Source organism: Carassius carassius, chromosome 20 (genome assembly GCF_963082965.1).
Source record: "Carassius carassius chromosome 20, fCarCar2.1, whole genome shotgun sequence".
Taxonomy (NCBI): Eukaryota; Metazoa; Chordata; class Actinopteri; order Cypriniformes; family Cyprinidae; genus Carassius; species Carassius carassius.
In genome coordinates this window covers 17,884,436-17,905,616 of record NC_081774.1, presented here as the reverse complement: position 1 = coordinate 17,905,616, position 21,181 = coordinate 17,884,436, and the positions used below count along the sequence as shown (strand labels likewise).

The 21,181-nt window shown below is 36.3% G+C and overlaps 1 protein-coding gene across 1 annotated transcript in view; it reads right to left on the bottom strand.

The window, feature by feature from the left end:
* Positions 1 to 471: 471 nt before the first annotated feature.
* Positions 472 to 21,181, bottom strand: part of LOC132096547 (TGF-beta receptor type-1-like) — a 61,741-nt gene continuing 41,031 nt past the window's right edge. Inside the window, exons 3-9 of the mRNA XM_059501979.1 lie at positions 19,760 to 19,999; positions 18,836 to 19,066; positions 17,199 to 17,366; positions 16,772 to 16,928; positions 9,616 to 9,740; positions 8,910 to 9,040; positions 472 to 1,980 (exon numbers count right to left, since the gene is read on the bottom strand). Of these exons, the coding sequence (XP_059357962.1) occupies positions 1,855 to 1,980; positions 8,910 to 9,040; positions 9,616 to 9,740; positions 16,772 to 16,928; positions 17,199 to 17,366; positions 18,836 to 19,066; positions 19,760 to 19,999 (1,178 nt within the window). The 3' untranslated portion in view covers positions 472 to 1,854. The remainder of the gene's footprint in view (positions 1,981 to 8,909; positions 9,041 to 9,615; positions 9,741 to 16,771; positions 16,929 to 17,198; positions 17,367 to 18,835; positions 19,067 to 19,759; positions 20,000 to 21,181) is intronic.

Sequence of the window (21,181 nt, the reverse complement as noted above, 5' to 3'; positions counted from 1 at the left end):
TTGACTTTTAGCAGTCGTACCTTACAACTTTGAAAAAAAAAAACAATGATTGAAGGAGCACTTATTGCTTAGCTTGACCAAATACAGACACACAGAGTTACATGATACATCCACGAGATTCACGCAGCTCAAAGACTAGTGCTTAACTATATGCATGAGGACACAATCAATATGGTGATCTGAATGAATCCGGCTCCATTTACAGCAAAACTGGATAAGTCAACCAGAGGAACATGTACAGGTTATATACACCAAGCTAAATACAATAGATAGGTCATAGTTAGTGTCTTTCTGAGCTACATATATCCATGTTTTCTTAAAGGGATAGTTCACCAAAAAATTCTGTCAATAATTACTCCTCATGCCGGTCCAAACCCATAAGAGCTTCGTTCATCTTCAGAACACAAATTAAGATATTTTTGATGAAATCTGAGAGCTCTCTGACCCTCTGTTGACAGCAAGGATCCTACCATCAAACCACAGAAATGCAGTAAGGACATCGTTAAAACGGTTCACGTGACATCAGTCGGGACAGTCCTCCGCCATTATCGACGCATGCGCGTGTTGCTGCTGACGCACACTTCACCTTGTTCATAAGTAGAGGAAAACAATGCGCATGTGTCGATAATGGTGGAAGACTGTCCCAGAAGAGAAGAAATCCTTGAATAAAGTCATCATTTGTTTTCTTTGCGCACAAAAATATTCTCGTAGCTTTATTAAATTATGGAACCACTGATGGAACCATATTTAACAATGTCCTTACTATGTTTCTGTGGCTTGATTGTGGCAGGACCCTTGCTGTCTATGCAGGTTGAGAAAGCTCTTGGATTTCATCTAAAATGTATTAATTTGTGTTCTGAAGAGGAACGAAGGTGTTACGGGACTTATGAGGGTAAGTAATCATTGTCAGAATTTTCATTTTTGGGTGAACTAACCCTGAACGTGCATGAATGAAAACTGTAAATGCTACAGAAAAATATAATCGAATTGCGACAAAGCACAGTCCATTCAAATGTGCATAAAATCATACACATTCTTATTACAGTTACATAGATGTGCTGTAGCTGAGGCGGCCTTTGTACAAATGGCTTTGATGACTAACCCAGTTTTCTGGCTGGTCCCTTCAGGCTCGCTCTTGGTCTCTGGAAAGAGAGTACGGTGAAGTCGCAATCCACATTATGAAACCACTTCCACATAATCAGGTGACTCTTTGGAGTTGCTGCTACAGCAATCAGCAGAATATTATTCTTTTTACTTTCAGTGTTTTCTTCAACTGATGAGTTGTTTGCAAACGAGTGCTTTGTGTAAATCCAATGGCAGTTTTAAAGAGACGTAGTGACTTGATACCTACAAAGATCTTACTTACCTACTTTTTTTTTTTTTTACCAAAGATGGTAAACAGGACTGTTTCAGAGCAGTGGCACTTCCTGGGACAAACACTGCAGCATGTCATTATGTACAGTATTTGTTTCTGTGTTAATCTACACGTGAATATACGAGCATACAAGCAAATCAGATATGTACATCTACAGACAACAGGCTATATACAGAAACAAGTCCAAAAGGCTCAAGTCCAGTTTGAAAAGCACATCAATGACACCGAATGGCCATCTGTGGTTGTTGTTTGGTGACTCACCGGATGAAGCATGGCTGGTAAAGTTTATCTGAGGTGTTCTTGCATGATGAGGAGGTCTCTGTTCATGGTCATACAACAGTGAAACAGCACCAATCCTTTTTGGTCCCTCGATATTCCTGATTGAAGTAAACCTCCACACCGGATGTAGGTAACGCGCTGTCCTCTCTAGATGCGTGGAGGGAGAGGACAGGCAGTGTAAAGATGATGAGAGTTGTGCTTTAGATCTTGATTCCTTCTTGCTGACTGAGCTGGGATAGAGACTTTTTTACACGGAGCGCGGTGAGGCGAGCACCTCCGTTGGCATACCAGCATTCCCTCATGATCTTTGCCATCACACGCAGGGCCTGCAGGCAGGAGGAGACAGATGCTATCACAGGTATAATTATTATGCTAAACACATTCCCTAATCTTCTTTTGCATCTCTTGCGTAAATGCACAGAAAGAATGACTTCTAAAACTACTGAGCTTTACCAGTCATATATATATTGCAGTTACCAATCATTTAATCATTTGGCATTGGTGAAAGCTGGGTAATCTTTGTGTGCGTCCATATGCATTGAAAAAGTACTAGTCATGAGTGAGCAAGTCACCGCTAAATCATTTTGGGGGGGATGTCTTTGCGATCGCGACATCAAAATGAACTGGGAATTGTTACTATAATGACAATTTAGAAATTTACATCAGCCTATTTACTGTTGTTGATACGACTTCATGTTTTTAAAGATAAATATTCATGAGAGTATTGATAACTAATACGCAAACTATATAAACAGTTATTTTTGTCAATTGAAATAAAGCTGGAATTAATATACACATTCAAATAAGAAAATAAAATTGCCTTGGTAACTGAATAAAGCTAATTAAAATAAAATAAGCTGAAGTACTAAAATGATCAAAATTTTAATAGAATGAAAAAATAGAAAAACTACAAAAAGGCGAAAGCACATTACAATAACGAAAATGAAAGAAATCACTAAAAATTTAAAATTTTAAGTTTAATTTAAAATATTATTAAATGCGATAATAGTATATAAATAAAAATGTTGATATTATCACCATAGTTTTGTTGTAAAAAAATAATAATAATGGAACTAAAAACATGTATTATTGGTTAACATGAGGTTGAATTGATTGTAAGGGAAATGTGTTGGAACCATACGCTAAACAACAAATTTATCCTTTTTCCAGCAGGCATACATATTTTTTATGTTCCAACTGACATTCGTATTACAAAACAGTGATATTTATATGACAAAAATACACTTAGAATCACTACAGTGACAACATAAAACTGGAACAAAATTATTCTAAATTAATGCTTTCAAACTATATACTGTATGTGTGTGTATTTATATATATATATAAATAATAAATATACAAAGAACACGCATATATTATGCAAACAAAAAACTTATTTTGGATGCGATTAATTGTTTGACATCACTATTCTAAATACAACTAAAAAAGCACTCTAGTTGATGTAAATTAAATTTTCATACTGAATATAATAAAATGTCCCTTCAACATAGCAGTCACTTTAGGTAAAAGCTAAAGTAAGAAGCTATGACCCCAATGAACTAAAGCACTTCTGAATAACCCTCTTTATAAAGCAATGTTGTAATTTCTCAACTCAAGTCATCTGGCTCCTCAAACTGTTTATTTCAAGATCCATTGTCTCGCTTGTCAATTTTATGACCCTATACACTATATAGGTTCTTCAAGTGATGCCACAGAAGAATCATTTTTGGTTCCACAAAGAACCATCTTTAAAGAACCATCTCTTTCTTTCTTCTTTTTTATAATCTGAAAAACATTGTATATAGCTGCTTTTGAAAATGCTAGACATTCAGCTGTGTTTTTAATGCAGAGAGCATGAAGCATTTGCTATGGCCTTCTCTCGTCCTTTTTATCACACATTAATGTCTAGACAGCTCTTTCTATTAAACACACCTGCACACACAGAAAACGCTCCAAACAAACTTTAACTCAGGTGAACTCTGAGTTTGATAAGCTTTTGAAACAGATGAACCTTCAGAAGGAAATTCATGTGAATCAGCACTTAGAAAGAGTGTGGCGCGCTGGTTCTTTGGGTCTCATCAGGACTGAATGTCAGAGTGTCATCTTAATTACACTGTCAGTATTTAACAAAAACGATGAGCAATCAGCTACATGTCACATCCAAAATCAAAAAAAGTGTTATTAATTATATTTTTTGACTGGGCACAGCATTCATCCTTGCAAACCCAAGCAAGTCTACTTCAGAAACATGAAAATAAAGTTCCTCTAAAGTAGGGGTGGGTGATCAGATGATTTTATATTGTAATCGATCTCAAAGTTGGAGATGGTGACTCTTTGGGCCATATTTTAACGATCTAAATGCAAAGTGTAAAGCGCATGGCCCAGGTGCACTCAGGGCATGTCCAAATCCACTTTTGCTATTTTAACGACGGAAAAACGGTTGGCGCGCCCGGGCACATGGTCTAAACACATTGGCGCTATTCTCTTAATGAGTAATGGGTGTTTTTTTTGGGCGTAACGTGCAATAAACCAATTAGAGTCTCATCTTCCATTCCCTTTAAGAGCCAGTTGCACTCGTGCCATGATGGATTTGCTGTTTACATGGCGGAATTTGGCAAGCGCAAAGAGATGAAACGGAGCTGCTCATGTGCGAGCAAATAGCCTAATTCTGATACATGCGATGACTATCCATGATCTTATGCATTGCAATCCTTTATTTTTTTATATTTGGCATGTTTGTGTGCTGCTGTGCGTCCCTGTGTTTAATAAGCAGTGTGTACACTCTTTAAATAACAAAGAAAACCATTGCACCAGACTTTATACCAGGTTTGAGTTGGTCTATGGCGCAGTCTATTTTCAGCTCCTTAAAATAGTATTGAACCAGCAATGCGCCTGAACACACCTCTTTTTTAGACCAGCACACCAATGGGTGCAAAAATGAGCGCATATGCATTTGTTAATTAAACGACTTGGTGCTGGACGGGAAATTCCGAAACTAGCAAACACACTTTGCGCCGAGTGTATGATAGGGCTCTATATGTCCTTTTAATAATGTTACAATAACAGCTATTAGTGAATGGCTGCACTCCCTGGCCACATTATATCATGTGTCTTTCATGTGTCCTGAAATATTTGAAAAACAATTTAATATAAGCTAGGGCTGGGCTATTTTTTTTTATTTTATCAGTTAATTTGAATTTAATGTTTTGCCATGATTTAATTTTTTAGAAATCGAGGAATCGCAATTTTGAATAGTAATATTACCAAACATTAGAATTAAGACCCTTTGATAATATGCCAATGAAAACAGTAAAGAGAAAAGAACGATCTAACTGCATGTTGGCGCATATGATTAACCGCTCGTGTGACGCACTCATATCGCTAGGTACCATTCACACAGAATGCGCTTTTGTGTTGACAAAGAAGCGACGTGGGCAGTGAAAAAGAAAAACAAGCAACAAGATAAGAGTAATATTCTTTTACCTTGAGCGTCACATTTTAAGAATGCCATTTCATGCATGAGATGCTGCAAGAGACGTGAGTGCAAAAGTCAAACGCGTGTAAGTTTACCTGGAAAAGCAGCACAATGGAAAAAAACCCTGTAAAGAACTAGGCCTGTATGTCGATATTTTATGTTTGCATCATGGTGATAAGCTGAAAGCTGCTGTTCATTTTTTTTACAGAAGATTTATAGTTAATAATAATCTTTTTTTAAGCATTTTCCTTATTATTTCTTAACATGTAATATGTATAAGACATGTTTGTACAAGATGTAGTTGCAGTTCATGCATCTTTTCTGTAAAGATATTAATGAAGGAGGGTTAATGAAGAAAAAGTTACTTGACCGGTGTTGGTGCTATTTTTTGTTGTTGTCTTTTTTTCTCTGTCACATATTTCATTAATTATCATAAATTACATATCATTTGAAAACTTAAAACCTCAAAATCCATCCTGTGAAAACCAATTTGAAATTGGACATTGCGTCACCGTGGAAATGGTACTTTAATATCTTAAGGCAGTCTCCTTCCCCTTAGTGGGTGGAGTTAGGTGTCATATTGCAAAATGTATTATGGTCTTTAAGAATCAAAACTTTTTATAATCTTAGACAAAATACATAATATTGATATTTAGACATTTGTTATTTAGACAAAAATTTAGACAAAAATTGAGTTTTGATGGCAGCCTGTGGCTGTTTGTGGTATAACGCCTTAAATAAAAATACAATATATATATTTTTTTATCAACTTCAAATTTGGAACATAACTTATTTAGACATATGGCTTTCATTTTATAGCAATTTTGGATTCAAAAATATTTAGAAAAACATGTATTTTATATCAAATAAAATAAAAATGATACAGTGAATTTGTTTTACAGTAAATTTTAACTTTTTAAACTTTTTAATACTTAAAATATTTTGAGATGATCAATCCACTTCTGCAATAATCTGCAGATTTCCTTCTTTAAAAAGAGTCCAACATTAGGTCTTTATTCCAAAGCGTCCATGAACTATAACTATTTAAGTCTGATTAGTGCACTTTGTATATTTAAAAATTGGAGGTGGCATTTAAAGGGTTAAATCATGTTGTAGTTAAATTTTCGAGCTGACTAGTTAGAAATTAAAAATATATATATATTTTTTATTTTTATTTTTTGTATATATATTAAAGATTTACTTTTGGTGTTTTGCTTTTATTATGATACAACAAGAAGCAAAGCGGAAGAGAGAGAGAGTTGGGGGTGGAGGTGCGGATCAGGAAAGGTCCTCAATCAGAGATTCGAACTGTGGACGTGTGTAACTCAACAGCATTATATTTCGGTGTACTTGCCCACTAGGCTATCACGCCATGAATCAAATTTTAATTGCAGTTAATTCTAACATTTTAATTCTCGAAATTCTGAAAATGCTAATCAAGCTAAACTGATCATTGTGCTGCATTAAGTTCCTTTACTGTAAATCGGTGTGCTCCCTAACATCAGAATCAGTGAAGCCTTGAAAAGTGCCAGTCGTAAAATACAGTGTATATGTGGATCATGACTGTTCCCTAAGGAGCTTTTAGTAAGCTTAAAGACGGAACAGAACAAGGACAAGTAAAATATACTTGGGGTTTCAGGCAAGCTCCCAAATGGTCAAATATCAACATCAATGTATGTGTGAAGCACTAACTACAAGAAGCATGTTACTGCAGCTAATGGAAGCGTAAACAATTATTAACTCCGTGGGGTAATTACTTTTTCCACACAGGGTGTAATAGAACTTTCTTCATAAATGACAAATCTACTGTGTTTTTCATTCTCAAATGGTCACATTTATTCATTAATTTCAGTGTTGTTACTGTTAAAGGAGGCCTATTATGCAAAATTCACTTTTATGAGGTATTTGCACACTGATGTGTATCCACAGTTTATGTAAACCATCCTTTTTACTTTTTTCATATGTAAGAATGTATTGGTTTGTGTTTTTAATATATGAACTCAATATTAAAGGTTTTTAAACTAAAGTGCCTTTTAAATTCCTTGTTAGCTAACGGCTTTGTCCTGTTTACTAACTCAAGTCTACTGAAGATATAAATACTCATACATGCATATAAATACAGTTGCAGTGCAGATGCAGCAGCAACTTGCTCATGAATGTTGCTCTCGATATGTCCTCCGATATGGTGGACAGCTTACGCATATCGACCCATAGAAACAGCCGCTAATAGGTCATCTACCTATACATATTTATGGGGACAAGACCTGTCCATGACTGGGGAAAATCTGCCATAGCATAGACCCTGCTTTGCAAACGATGGCTATTAAAATGCAGGACTTGCACAGAAGTTGATTCTCAAAAATGGATCAATACCAACTGTCGTGGTCCAACTTCATATTCAGCACACACAAGAACCTCACTTTCTATTTTGTTCATGTTTTCAAATCACCTTTCTGAATGTGCTTGTTAACACAAGTGCTATGTTGTTATTTTAATTTTGATCACAAAAAAGCTCACCATCTGTATAATTCATAAACACCTTAATTGCTTCTTAAAAATAAGTAACGACATAGCTCTAGTCTCTGAATACAGTCAGAGACAATGGTAACTTTAGCCAATTAGCCATACAGTGAGCTAACAAGCACTTTCAGAAAGGCCATTTACAAACTTTCACAAAAATACAGTGCGGTACTTGCATGTTTTGGATATGAAGTTGGAACACAAACAGTTGGTATCGATCCATTTCGAATATCTGAAGCATGAGCTGTAAAGGCTCCGCCCTGTTCTGGAAGAGGGAGGGGGTTAGCAGTTCATTTGCATTTAAAGAGACACACTCAAAAACAACATGTTTTTGCACCTAAAAGGGTAATTCTATGGTATAATAAATGATCCGTGTGGTATTTTGAGCTGAGACTTCACAGACGCATTGTGGGGATACCTGGGACTTAATAATATGTCCCCTTAAACTAAAACTAGGTTTTTATTAACTGAAATCAATCTGAAACAAGATAAGAATTACATGAAAAACTTGCTGGAAATTAAAAATGTTGCCTTAGCAGCTAACTTAAATTAGTTTAAACTGGAGTACTAAAATGATAAAACCTGAAATAAATCCAAATTAAAGCTAAAAGGAAATAAAAACTAATAAAAATCACAAAAGCCTATAAAATTTAAATGAATTTTTTTTTTTCAAAATATATAAACAATAAAAATGTATAAATAAAAATAACACTAAGGGGGTTGGTTGAAGGTCTGATGGCATTCAGTGTAAACATTTGATAACAATTAAGATGATCAGATAGGGACCAAACATTTTTTTCACAGCATGGGTCCCAGTATTTAATCCAGAATGTCATTTTAGGTCTGATTTAATAAGCTTGTAGCTCTGCATCTGCTCCCCCACCCAAAAAAACACTCACAAAATGTGAAAATCAGAAAACAGCCTTTTAATATTGGGCAGCACTATCATGAAATGTGTCTTTTACATTTGCAAGCTGTGATAGCTCTGCAGACGCTTAGTTAGATTAGAGGCTTTTTACAACTGCAAATTGGATGTAATCGAATCTTCCCTTTCACAGCAGTGAAAAACGCTTCAAGATAGAGTGAAAACAGAGTGCCACCTCCAATTAAGATGATTGTGTAGAACAAATGCTTGAAGAAATCATAGGAAAAGCTATTTAATATGGATCAACAAGATGAAAATGGGTACTTTGGGGCAAATAGATCATCTACAAACAAAATCATCCACAGAAAAAGGAATAAAGCTGAAAAAGCACTCACCTCGCAGCTCTGCCACCTGTTAGGGATGTTGGCACGAAGCTTTTGGTCACACACTACCTGCTTCATGTCCTCTATTGATGGATCAGATGGTACAAGGTCATAGTAGGGCAGCTGGTAGTCCTCATGTATGCCTGAAAAGAGAATGTAGCCCACAAAATAATATTTATATACACTGTTACAATAAAAGAGTATTGTATCTAATATGTTACAGAAAGTAAGTCCAAAAACCTGAAATCAATCTGGGATAAGTTATAATTAGTGGTGTCAAACAATTAATCACATCCAAAATAAAAGAGTTTGTTTACATAATATATGTGTGTGTGTGCTGTGTATATTTATTATGTACATATAAATACACACACATTTGTATATATTTAAAAAATATTGACATGTATATAGATTTATATTCTTATATTTTATATTATACATAAATATATGTAATATATAAAAATATTTTTTTCTTAAATATATGTATTTATTTATACATAACATACACAGTATGCACACATATTATGTAAACAAAAACTTATTTTGGATGCGATTAATCATTTGACAGCACTAATTATAATACAATATAACATATTACACATTAATTATATTCTAATCAGATAATAATAATAATTAGAAAATTTTTTATGCAATTGTTTTTTAATTAAACTACATTAAAAAAATCCAGTCATTATCATAATTTATCACAGTGTCGTACCTCCAATTGAACACCTGCGAGCAATTTCCCAAAACACCAGACCCAAGGCATAGATGTCTGCCCTTTTAAAAGACTCAAAGTGCTTCATGTTAATAGTGTCATCCAGCACCTCAGGGGCCATATACCTGTGAACATGACAGATGACATTAGAACATTATTTACACCCTTAACTTTATTTCTACGCTTGTTCATTTTGACAAACTTTACAAAACAACCTGCAGGAATGAACTACACATTTTCTGTGAAGAGCATGACTTTCGGTGAAATATGCAGCAATTTTCTGGGAAACATACTGTAATCAAGAAAATTAAGTATTACAGTCAAATGAATACAGCGATAAATCTCATTAGATAGTGGTTACAAAAGATAGTTTCAGCAAAAAAAAAAAAAAAAAGATGGCTGTGAAAATAAATGCATTTTTTTAAAAAATCCTTTTGATCTTTCAACAAGTTCATTTTGGCCAAAATTATTGACAGCCAATTATGACAACGTCCTTTCCCCAAGATAACAGCTCTGAGTTTTCTTCTATAATGCCTGAAGAGTTTAAAGGAACACCTGACAAGAGATCAGAGATCATTCCTTCATACAGAATCTCTCCAGATCCGTCAGATTCACAGCTCCATGTTGGTGCTTCTTCTCTTCAGTTCACCACACTCATTTTCTACAGGGTTCAGGTCAGAGGTCTGGGACGGCCATGGCAGTTCATTTTGTGTACAGTGACCCATTTTTGTGTTGATTTTGATGTTTGTTGTCCTGTTGTAAGATCCAACCACAGACACATTATGCGATTTCTAACAGAGGCAGTCAGGATTAGATTTTTGATCTTTTGGTGTTTGATAGAATTAAGATGCAATGTATCTGAACAAGATGTCCAGGACCTCCAGCAGAAAAACTGGCCCACAACATTAAAGATCCAGCAGTATATTTAACCCTGGACATGGGGTACTTTTTATCCCTGTTTGAACTAAACCCATCTGATGGGTTTGCTGCTGAAAAGCTATTTTTTTAGTTTCGTCTAACCATAGAAGCCAGTGCCATTTGTAGTTCCAGTCGTGTCTGAAACTGAACATGCTGGAGTTTGTTTCTAGTTGAGCGAGGATCATTTTTCTTGATTCCCTCCTGAACAACATGTGGTGATGGAGGGGCTTTTTGATTATTTTTTTACTCCAAGGCTCAACTAATCTCTGCAATTCTCCAGCTGTGATCTTTGGAGAGTCTTTAGCCACTCAAACTCTCCTCCTCAGCCTGCATTAGGATGATATAGACACACGTCCTCTTCCAGGTAGATTTGTAACATCTTTAGTTGATTGGAACCCCTTATTTATTGCAATGATAGTGGAAATAGGGATTTTCAATGCTCTAGCTCTTTTCTTACAGTCACTTTCTATTTTGTGAAGCTCAACAATCTTGTTCTGCACATCAGAACTATATTATTTGGTTTTACTCCTTGCGATGGATGATTAAGGGGTATTGGGCCTTTTTGTTCTTTATATTTATAATCCTGTGGAACAGGAAGTCATGGCTGGACAATTTCATGCTCCTAGTCACCCTGGTGTGTTACTTTTTTTTTTTTTTAAATATCAATGGTAATATAATTCAGAGATATTTTACTCAAAATAATTTCTAGGGGGGCCAATAATTGTGGCCAACATGCATTGGAGAAGAACAATAATTTCATCATGAGATTTCCTCCCCACTTTCAATTGTTTTACTTCAATGAAAGGTTAGATTTTTGTGAATTTTCTGAATGAAAGATCAAAAGGTTAAACACTGCAGATTTATTTTCACAGCCGCCTTTGCTCATATTTACCAAGGGTGCCTGCCAATATTAGTGGAGGACACTGTACGGTATATATATGTATATATATATATATATATATATATAAACCTAGTGGGGAAAAGCAATTTTAGCTAATCAAAATCCACAATTCTCAGAGCAAATGAACCGATCAATCCATATTCAGCTGTCCTGCCACTGTAATGCAATAAATCCCATCGTAAATTGGAATGGACTGGCTATACAGAGCACCAGAACTTCAAATTTTGAGGCCGTCCCATTTAAAATATTAAAAAATTGCATCACCGATTATTTGCGACCTGCAATTGTCTGTCAAAATTACAGGTAACTTCTCTTATTATCACTAACACAATTATATAAATAAATAATGATTGTTGGTGAGTTTTTGCTGCAAATCAACACAAACATTGCTGCAGATATCACCAAAATGAGAAAAAATAATAATATATATATTCAAATTCAGTCATTTTGGGCTGCAAAAATCAGAAAAAAGTCTGCAAAATGGTATTTTGGGAATGAAAGGTGACACTTTGGTTTAACATTTAACTTTATCTTTGGATAATTTAATGTAAATGTTAATGTGCTTTAAAGGGTTAGTTCACCCAGATAGCAAATTTATGTAATTAATAACTTACCCTCATGTTGTTTCAAACCCGTAAGACCTCCGTTTATCTTTGGAACACAGTTTAAGATATTTTAGATTTAGTCCGAGAGCTCTCAGTCCCTCCATTGAAGCTGTGTGAACGGTATACTGTCCATGTCCAGAAAGGTAAGAAAAACATCATCAAAGTAGTCCATGTGACATCAGAGGGTCGGTTAGAATATTTTGAAGCAACGAAAATAAATTTTGGTCCAAAAATAGCAAAAAATATGACTGTATTCAGCATTGTCTTCTCTTCCGTGTCTGTTGTGAGAGAGAGTTACAATCAAAGCAGTCTGGATATCCGGTTTACAAACGAATCATTCAGTTCACCAAATTAAACTGAATCGTTTTAAACGGTTCGCATCTCTAATACGCATTAATCCAAAAAATTACTTAAGCTGTTACCTTTTTTAATGTGGCTGACACTCCCTCGGAGTTCAAACAAACCAATATCCCGGAGTAATTCATGTACTCAAACAGTACACTGACTGAACTGCTGTGAAGAGAGAACTGAAGAGGAACACCGAGCTGAGCCAGATAACGAACAAAACATTGACTCATTCACCGGTCAAGAACCGTTTCTGTCAGACGTGTCCGATTCGTGAACCGAGGAGCTGATGATACTGCGCATGTGTGATTCAGCGTGAAGCAGGCCGACACACAGGGCATCTGAACTGAACTGATTCTTTTGGTGATTGATTCTGAACTGATTCTGTGCTAGTGTTATGAGCGCGGGTAAACCGAAGGCTTGAATCAAGGGCAATCATCGCCAATGACGCCATTATACGTCGAGCGCAAAAGAACCGGTGAACCGTATTCTTCAACCGGTTTATTGAATCGAACTGTCCGAAAGAACTACTGGTGATCCGAAAACCGATGCAACCGGTTCTTCACTCGTAAACGAGTCAGTCTATTGTTCGCTATCTGGCTCGGCTCGGTGTTCATCTTCAGTTCTCTCTTCACAGCAGTTCAGTCAGTGTACTGTTTGAGTACATGAATTACTCTGGGATATTGGTTTGTTTTAACTCCGAAGGAGTGTCAGCCACATAAAAAAAGTTAACAGCTTAAGTCATTTGTGGATTAATGCGTATTAGAGATGCGAACCGTTTAAAATGATTCAGTTCGATTTGGTGAACTGAATGATTCGTTCGCGAACCGGATATCCAGACTGCTTTGTTTTGAACTCTCTCTCACAACAGACACGGAAGAGAAGACAATGCTGAATAAAGTCGTCGTTTTTGCTATTTTTTGGACCAAAATGTATTTTCGATGCTTCAAAAAATTCTAACCGACCCTCTGATGTCACATGGACTACTTTGATGATGTTTTTCTTACCTTTCTGGACATGGACAGTATACCGTTCACACAGCTTCAATGGAGGGACTGAGAGCTCTCGGACTAAATCTAAAATATCTTAAACTGTGTTCCAAAGATAAACGGAGGTTTTACAGGTTTGAAACAACATTAGGGTAAGTTATTAATTACATAAATTTGCTATCTGGGTGAACTAACCCTTTAAGGCAGGAAATCCATAGACTAACATTAGAAAAGGGTAAAAAAAATAGGGTCCTGCTTTATATTTTATATTAGGTCTGGTCCTTAACTACTATGTACTTACATCAAAAAAACAAGTACAATGAACTTATTATGTTCATACTGTATTGCAAGACACCTTTGCTGCTATTGAGGTGGGATATGAGTAAGGTTAGGGATAACAGTGTTATTATAAATGTAATTACAGAAATTGATTACAAATCTAATTACATGCAGGTATTTTATAAGATATAAGTGCAATGTTAAACATGTACGGTATGTACACAATAAGAGCACTGTATCAAATGATCAGTTTAAATTATGTATACAGTATAAGGCCACCTAACATAAAGTGTATTTTACATATAAAATATAAACATATAAACTTGTTGGATAATATGGCAGATGGCAACAGTTGCTAAGGTAGGCTTGCTGAAGGGGGAGCTTAAACAGTTCAGCTGCTGTGGGTGTATTGTGGCTTGTACAGTGGCCTAAAACACAGGCTTCCTTTGAAAACCATTAAGACAGAGGTAGATGACATCACTCAAGTGAGCCCTAGGGGGACAGAAGACTGTGAGGAAGCACTTTGACATTCAAAAATCACATTCCGTTATCATCAAAACAGGACATGGTAGTAGTGGGAGTTGCATACTGGAATATATGAATGTCGGTGTGTGGGTGTCACAGTCTGTCACACTTAGCAGTAGTCTAGGTAAGTGTGTTTTTGTGTGTGTGCATGTAGTGTCCAGGGGATATAGAAGAGAATGGGTGCACCGCTGAGAGCTTCTAGCAGTAGATTCGATGTCACACTCTTGTGGTAACAACAGGAGGAGTAGCGTCCCTACAGCACTGTCCTTCACAGCACACATCTCAAGATCTCAGGCCTGTTGAGGGGGTCCGAGAAGTGTGGTTCCACTCTCAAAGTTTCGGTAGAAGCTGTTTTTAGACTAATGAGAAACTTTTGAGTTCTGAAACTTGCAGGATGTTTTTTTTATCAGACCTCTTAAATGTGTCAAAATATCAAGGAAATTTTGGTTTCTCAGTAAACTTTAAATATATGTGTATATCGGTATAAAAATGTGCATATAAGTAGACAAAAATTTTATTTGGACGAATCACGCCATTTTTGTGTGATTAATTGCAATTAATCGCACACATATCATGAAATTAAGCACACAGCATTTATCTTGTTTAACCAGGGCTCCAGACCAAAATCAATTCAGTTCAAATCAATTAGGTAGCCATTGGCTCCTATGAGAAACAAAATTAGGTACCAAATTATTTTAATAGGTGCCACAGAATAAACATAATTATTATTTTTTTAAACACTTGAACATTTCAGTCATAATGTCGTGTTTATGTATCATCTTTTCTTGTCCTTATCAGCATTTTATTCCATCTTGTAGATGTCCTGAAAAATAATGTTCACTTAAAGTGGGAACTAAATGTCTGTAAACTAAACTATATACAGTCACAAAGAATTGTTTATTACAGAGAATTTACTTTACCATAACTATGTCAGCATCACTTGGCCATTGAGTGTAGTTTGGGCTCCTCGTCAATGCATCCTTTAAATGTTGTCACATGTTTTTCAAACTTCCAGTCTGTTTTTTATTAGTAAAATGCTATTTTATAGGAGGTGTTTAATTTTATCTTTATCATGTACACCACAGGTTAAGTAAAAATAAAGCGAATAATTTAGCGCATATTTAGCAAAATGCTTCTCTTTATAGCTGTTTTTCTTCTTCTAGGTGACTAATGAGTTTATGGACACCTAATGGTTATTCTGTGGTAAATGTATTGTTATTTGCCATTATTTCATTTTTACACAATTTCTGCGGTCTGAAACAATGAATGAGCAATGAATGAGCAAAGACATTTCAGTAAGTTGTACTGTAGGCTATATTATAAAACAGCCTACCTTTTGATGTCCATTCATATTTATTTCATACTATAATAGTAAAGAAAATGATATGAAAGGTTCGCGTGATGCCACAACTGATGTGTCGCCAGCGCTGGTTTTCAGCAGAGATGAGGACTGTTTTTCCACTAAACTTTGATGAACATTGTCTCAGTTATATCAACATAACAAAAGTTGTGATCACCAAACAATCAGGGAAAAAGGCATTAAATTGAAGTTTTTAAATCATAACATAATCTCAGCAAAACTGTCACTCGCAAATTAATATTTTTGGTTACAGTCTGGATCCCTGGCTGATCTAAAATATGATCATGCAGAATAAGGCATTAATATGTGCTTTAGAAGTACTAATAAACAGCAAAAATGCTAGCAATAGTCAAAGTGTTACTATATATATATATATATATATATATATATATATATATATGACCTTGAAAAACAGTCATGATACCATATATTTATGATATATTTTTTATGTCATTTTGTTTTTCATTTCTAAATATTAAGCAGGAAAGCAGTTTTTTGCCATTCTTTTCTAGATTCCTTTTGAGATTTCATTATACTTTTATTAAAGAATGTTGTAAACAAGTCATTTTTGTATTAATTGCTTTTTAATATGAAAAAATAAATACAAATATATAACTTTACATAAAAGAAATCAAAAGATAATAATAAATAAAATCAAATAATAATTATTATATTAATATTTAAAGCATACTACTTAAATAAGGTCTTCTTTTCCAAGAAATGTATTGTTTTGTCATTGAAGGTTTATCATAGATTATGTGTAATCAAGGTTTAATTGCATTTTGAACAAACTTAGCAAAAAAAAAAAAAAAAAAAAACCTTATTGACCTGTCTACAACAGCTTCTATTTGGTTGTGAGTGGGTAAAGGGACAAAGGGTGCTTGTTATGTCACTTCCTTTTTTATTTCTGGACTTTTCTTACCCTCTACTTCACAGAACAATCCAGAGTAGACAGGGAAGAAGGTGTGAGAGCAACAAACAGGCGCAAAGTGCTTTCATACGAAACGGCTCACATTAGCGCCTGACTCCCTCTCTTTCAGATCTCACACAAGCTGTAATCATTGGGTGTTTCACAAAATCAATATTCCCAGGAACACAAAGCCCTCAGCTCAAGCAAACACTCCAGTTAGGAGCCGTATCGCTGTGCAATGGAATACAAATGTGGGAGAGCGTGTGTCTGTTGACTGGATCGAGACATGTCGCTGTGAATGCTGCAGAGTGACGAATTACTGACCTTTTAGTGCCCACTCTGTGGTTGGGTGCAATATCAATTGTGTCTGTGGCTGAGTCGTGGCGCACAGCCATTCCAAGGTCAGCAATGCAGCAGGTACCATTCTTCTTCACTAAGATGTTTTTGGATTTCAGATCACGATGGGCAATTGCAGGCTTACCTGAGGATTGAACATAAAACAGTACACCATGAAACACGACTTCTATTTGATTGTGGGCGGTCTCTTTCATCTGGAGTTTTCTTTAACAGCAATACATTTAGTTAGTCCCTTTATTTTCATCTACTTGACTGCATATAAAACATCACAACTATGTTTTGTGGGAACTTGTGTTACAAAAGAGTATTTCTTTGAAAATCTGTGCATTTTCATGTAAATATGGCTATGTTTCAGGAAGGATAAAAGAAAAGTGATCTGTGTATTGATACTCACCCTGAGTGCCTACAATCTCCATATGTAGATGAACCAGACCACTGGCAGTGGAGAGAGACAGCTTGATCATGCCCTCTACTGTGACCGTGTACCTGTTCAGGTAGTCAAAGAGCGAGCCGTGCTCATGGTAATCAGAAACCAGCCACAGCTGAGTCCACGTGCCGTTATCTAAGATGCACAGAGAGAGAAAACACTGAATGCTCTGCGCTTTGAGGGATAAAAGAGTGTAAGCATATGTGCTTTAAACTTCTATCAACATCTGGCAGCTTTTAAGTTTCTTTATAGGAAAATATTTTCATGAATTTGGCTGAATACTTTTTTGAGTGGCTTTTTTGATGTTTTTAATTGAAGTGAATGGCATAACTAAAATGGTTACGAATTATTATTTGATTAAAGTTGCTTAAAGATGCTTATTATTTACTAAAAAAACTATTAGATTTGTGAATGGACACAGCCACCACTGATATAAGGACAGTTCCATTAAAAAATGACATTTCTTTCATCGTTTACTCACTCTCATGTTGTTCCAATCATGTATGAAATCTTTCTTCTGTTGAACACGAGTTATTCTAAAGAATGTTGGGAACCAAACAGTTGACAGTAGCCTCTGACTTCCTTTGTATTCTTTTCTGTACTACTGTATGGAAGTCAATGGCTACCACTACTGTACCTGTTTGTTTACCCATATTTTTCAAAATATCTTTTCATTTTTTTTATGTTCTAAACTCATACAGGTTTGGAAGAACTTGAGGGATGAGAAAATGCTGACAGAATTTTAGTTTTTGGGTGAACTATCCTTTTAATTGGCTAAGCAGGTAGTCTTATCACTTTTCTGGTCCATTTGACCAAAACATTTAAGTGACTTTTTCCATTATCTTCCATTGTTTCTAATTACTGTTAAGGGAGTTTAACAAATACTTTTAAGGATTAGTTCACCCAAAAATGATTTATGACTTCATTATTTACGCACCCTCATGTCATTCCAAACCCTAAGACCTTCATTCATCTTCAGAACACAAATTAAGATATTTTTGATGAAATCCGAGAACTTTCTGTCCCTTCATAGACAGCTATGCAACTACCACATTCGAGGCCCAGAAAGGTGGTAAAGACATTGTTAAAATGTGATGCCATGAGACGTCAGTGGTTTAATCATATCATATTTTATGAAGTTATGAGAAATTTTTGCATGCAAAGAAAACAAAACTTAAATGTGGTACTCGTGAATGCATGTCGAAAACAGACAAAAACGAAAACAGAAAATAAAATTGTTGAATAAAGTCATTATTTGTGTTTTTTTGCGCATATGAAGTATTAAAAAAATTACCTAAAAAATAAAGACTAATAATAATTGAAATCAAAGCTACAAATATTTTTTTAGAAAATTGTACAGAAAATTGTACATGATTTTTTGAAATAATTATTTGCACAACTTTTCCAGGCCTGGAAATCACAACTTTTTAAAATTCCATGATATCCTTTCAGAACCCCTGAGTGTTAAAAACACTATATATAGTAGAATTGACTGAAGGCGCCACAAATAGAGATGTGTAACACTACCCACCTAAACACACACACACACATTGGAAAGCAAAGTTCAACTTAATGGAACTGAACTGCTTTCAGTGATGTCTGACCTTTGTTGTCTGCAGCAATAAAGCCCAGGATGTTCTCATGACGAAGCATGACAGTCTGGTAGATTTCCGCCTCACGGAACCAAGAGCGCTCCTCTCTGGAGGAGAAGATCTTTACTGCCACCTCCTCTCCACGCCAACGGCCCCTCCACACCTCTCCAAAACGGCCCTTCCCTATGCTCTCCTGGAGGATGATGGTCCTGGCAATGGTCCTCTGCACTAGCAGCGGCAAACCTATAGAAGACAAGAAACGGCAGTGAGGTAATTCCATTTTAGTCTGACAAATCATACTTCATACACTGCTTGGTAAATATTTTTTTCAGAATACACAACAATGTCTACTTGTAAAAGGAGAAAGATGCCTATTGCCCTTATAATGGTGTAATCACAGCCTCTGCCAGTAGTGGGGTAACAGAGCCATGCAGAGCAGCCAAACCTTGAACCTTTGAAATATACTATGCACAATGTTTGATATGAGATCATGACAGTCATCCAGAAGCTAAAAAACAAATATTCCATCTGACGCACTGCCAAATGTACAGTGTTTCTTGGCTTGGACAAAACAAAATCATCATAGCTTCTGGACTCAAATCCTTGACTAAAGATAAAGACTTTAGTCATTCCAAATTCCAGCTTGGCATGAGGCTCATAGCACACAGAAAGCATTAAACTGTCAATTTACACATCCTCAATAGTTCCCAAGGGGCTTTGAAAACAAAGTTATGGAAAATGAAATTGGCTTGAGCGTACTTTGGGGTTTATGATGGGTATTACAACAAAACAACCTGTGAACATATAAATTACCAGGGAATTTGCTGATTTGATGAGAATCTTTGCATAGTAAGTGACATAGAAAAATGGTCAGCCCAAATCTTAGAAAACAGGGGAAACAACAAGAAGTTATTAATAGTATGGTCTGTAAAATACCTGAGCCTGATCCAGAAGTGGTCATGTCATAGATGAGGTCCTTCAGTGTGGTGCCGTCAGCAAGGAATGGGTGGTCCTTAGTGGGGTCTTCCTCATTTGGCACACGATGGTGGATGATGAAGCGATTATGGCACATGTAGAAGAGAAGCACCAGCATGAAGCTCAGCACGCAGATGGGGATGGCAATAACCGCGGCTAAGGCTATAGGACTCAGAGTGTCAATTTCAGCATCAGGCAACTCTGAAACCGGAAGAAGCAAAACACATGCTTTGTAGGCTGCAAACTAGTGGACCCAATCAAGGAGAAGATGTACGGCATTGACATATTTTAGTTTAAAGTACCAGAAGTACCACTACACATCACACTACAGCACTGGTCACACTCAAACCATTTTCTAGCCAATACACCAAAAGAAAACAAAAATCAACCTTGCTACATTTTAATAGGCAGGGCCGGCTTTGCCGACAGGCGACACAGGCTGCCGCCTGGGATGGGGGCGCAAAATTGCAGAATTAAAAAAAAAAAAGTTAATTAAATTGCATTGCTCAGCACCGGGAGTGCGCGAAAACATCTGACAGCTAACATCTGACGCTTTAAATGATGGGGTTAAAGCCCCCCCCCCCCCCCCCCCCCCGGCGGTTGTAGGCTATAAATGATCATATATATATATATATATATATATATATATAATCTTATACGCCGTATACCCACTCTTTGTGTAAATAGCCCACAATCTTTTCTAACTTTGCCAAACCTAAAATGAAAACACTATAACTGCTTTTCCTTGAGGTGAGATCTCTCGCCTTCGGCACCAAATAACCTAGAGCCGGCCCTGTTAATAGGCACCACAAGATAGAGATAGAGAGAAGATGTTCTTTTGACTTTTGCATCGCATAGTTCTGGGAACTTAGTTCTGGGACTCTCCAGCAGGGTAGTTCCTAGAGAAAAAATTTCTCCTTCGGGCCATTTTCCTGGTTGTATTCACACCGGGAGCAGGAACTTTGGCCCTGTCCCAAATGGAACACTTCATGTGCACTTTTGGTTTTGCGGACTTACAATGGACGCCGCATATATGTGTCCATTTATTCCACAAGACTGAAGGGTGTCCCATTTGTCATTTTAGCTTTCAGAATAGTGCTCGCGAGTGCCCCCTTTGTGGCTGCTATGGGCCCTCGATACGCACTTCTGCCGAGCCCGCACTGAAGCGAGCGCCGCAGCAGACTTCTACTCGACAGTCAAAGTTGCATAACGTCACAAAAGTGTGGACTCAGAGGAAGACTGCGGGGGTGCCATTTGGGACAGGGCCATTGAGGCAGCTGACAGCTGCATCTTTAATTTGCGTAATTTACACATGTCAACAACAGGTGAATGGAGAACACCATATATCTGAGCTGTTTTTGTTTTATGTTGTAAAATGTAAAT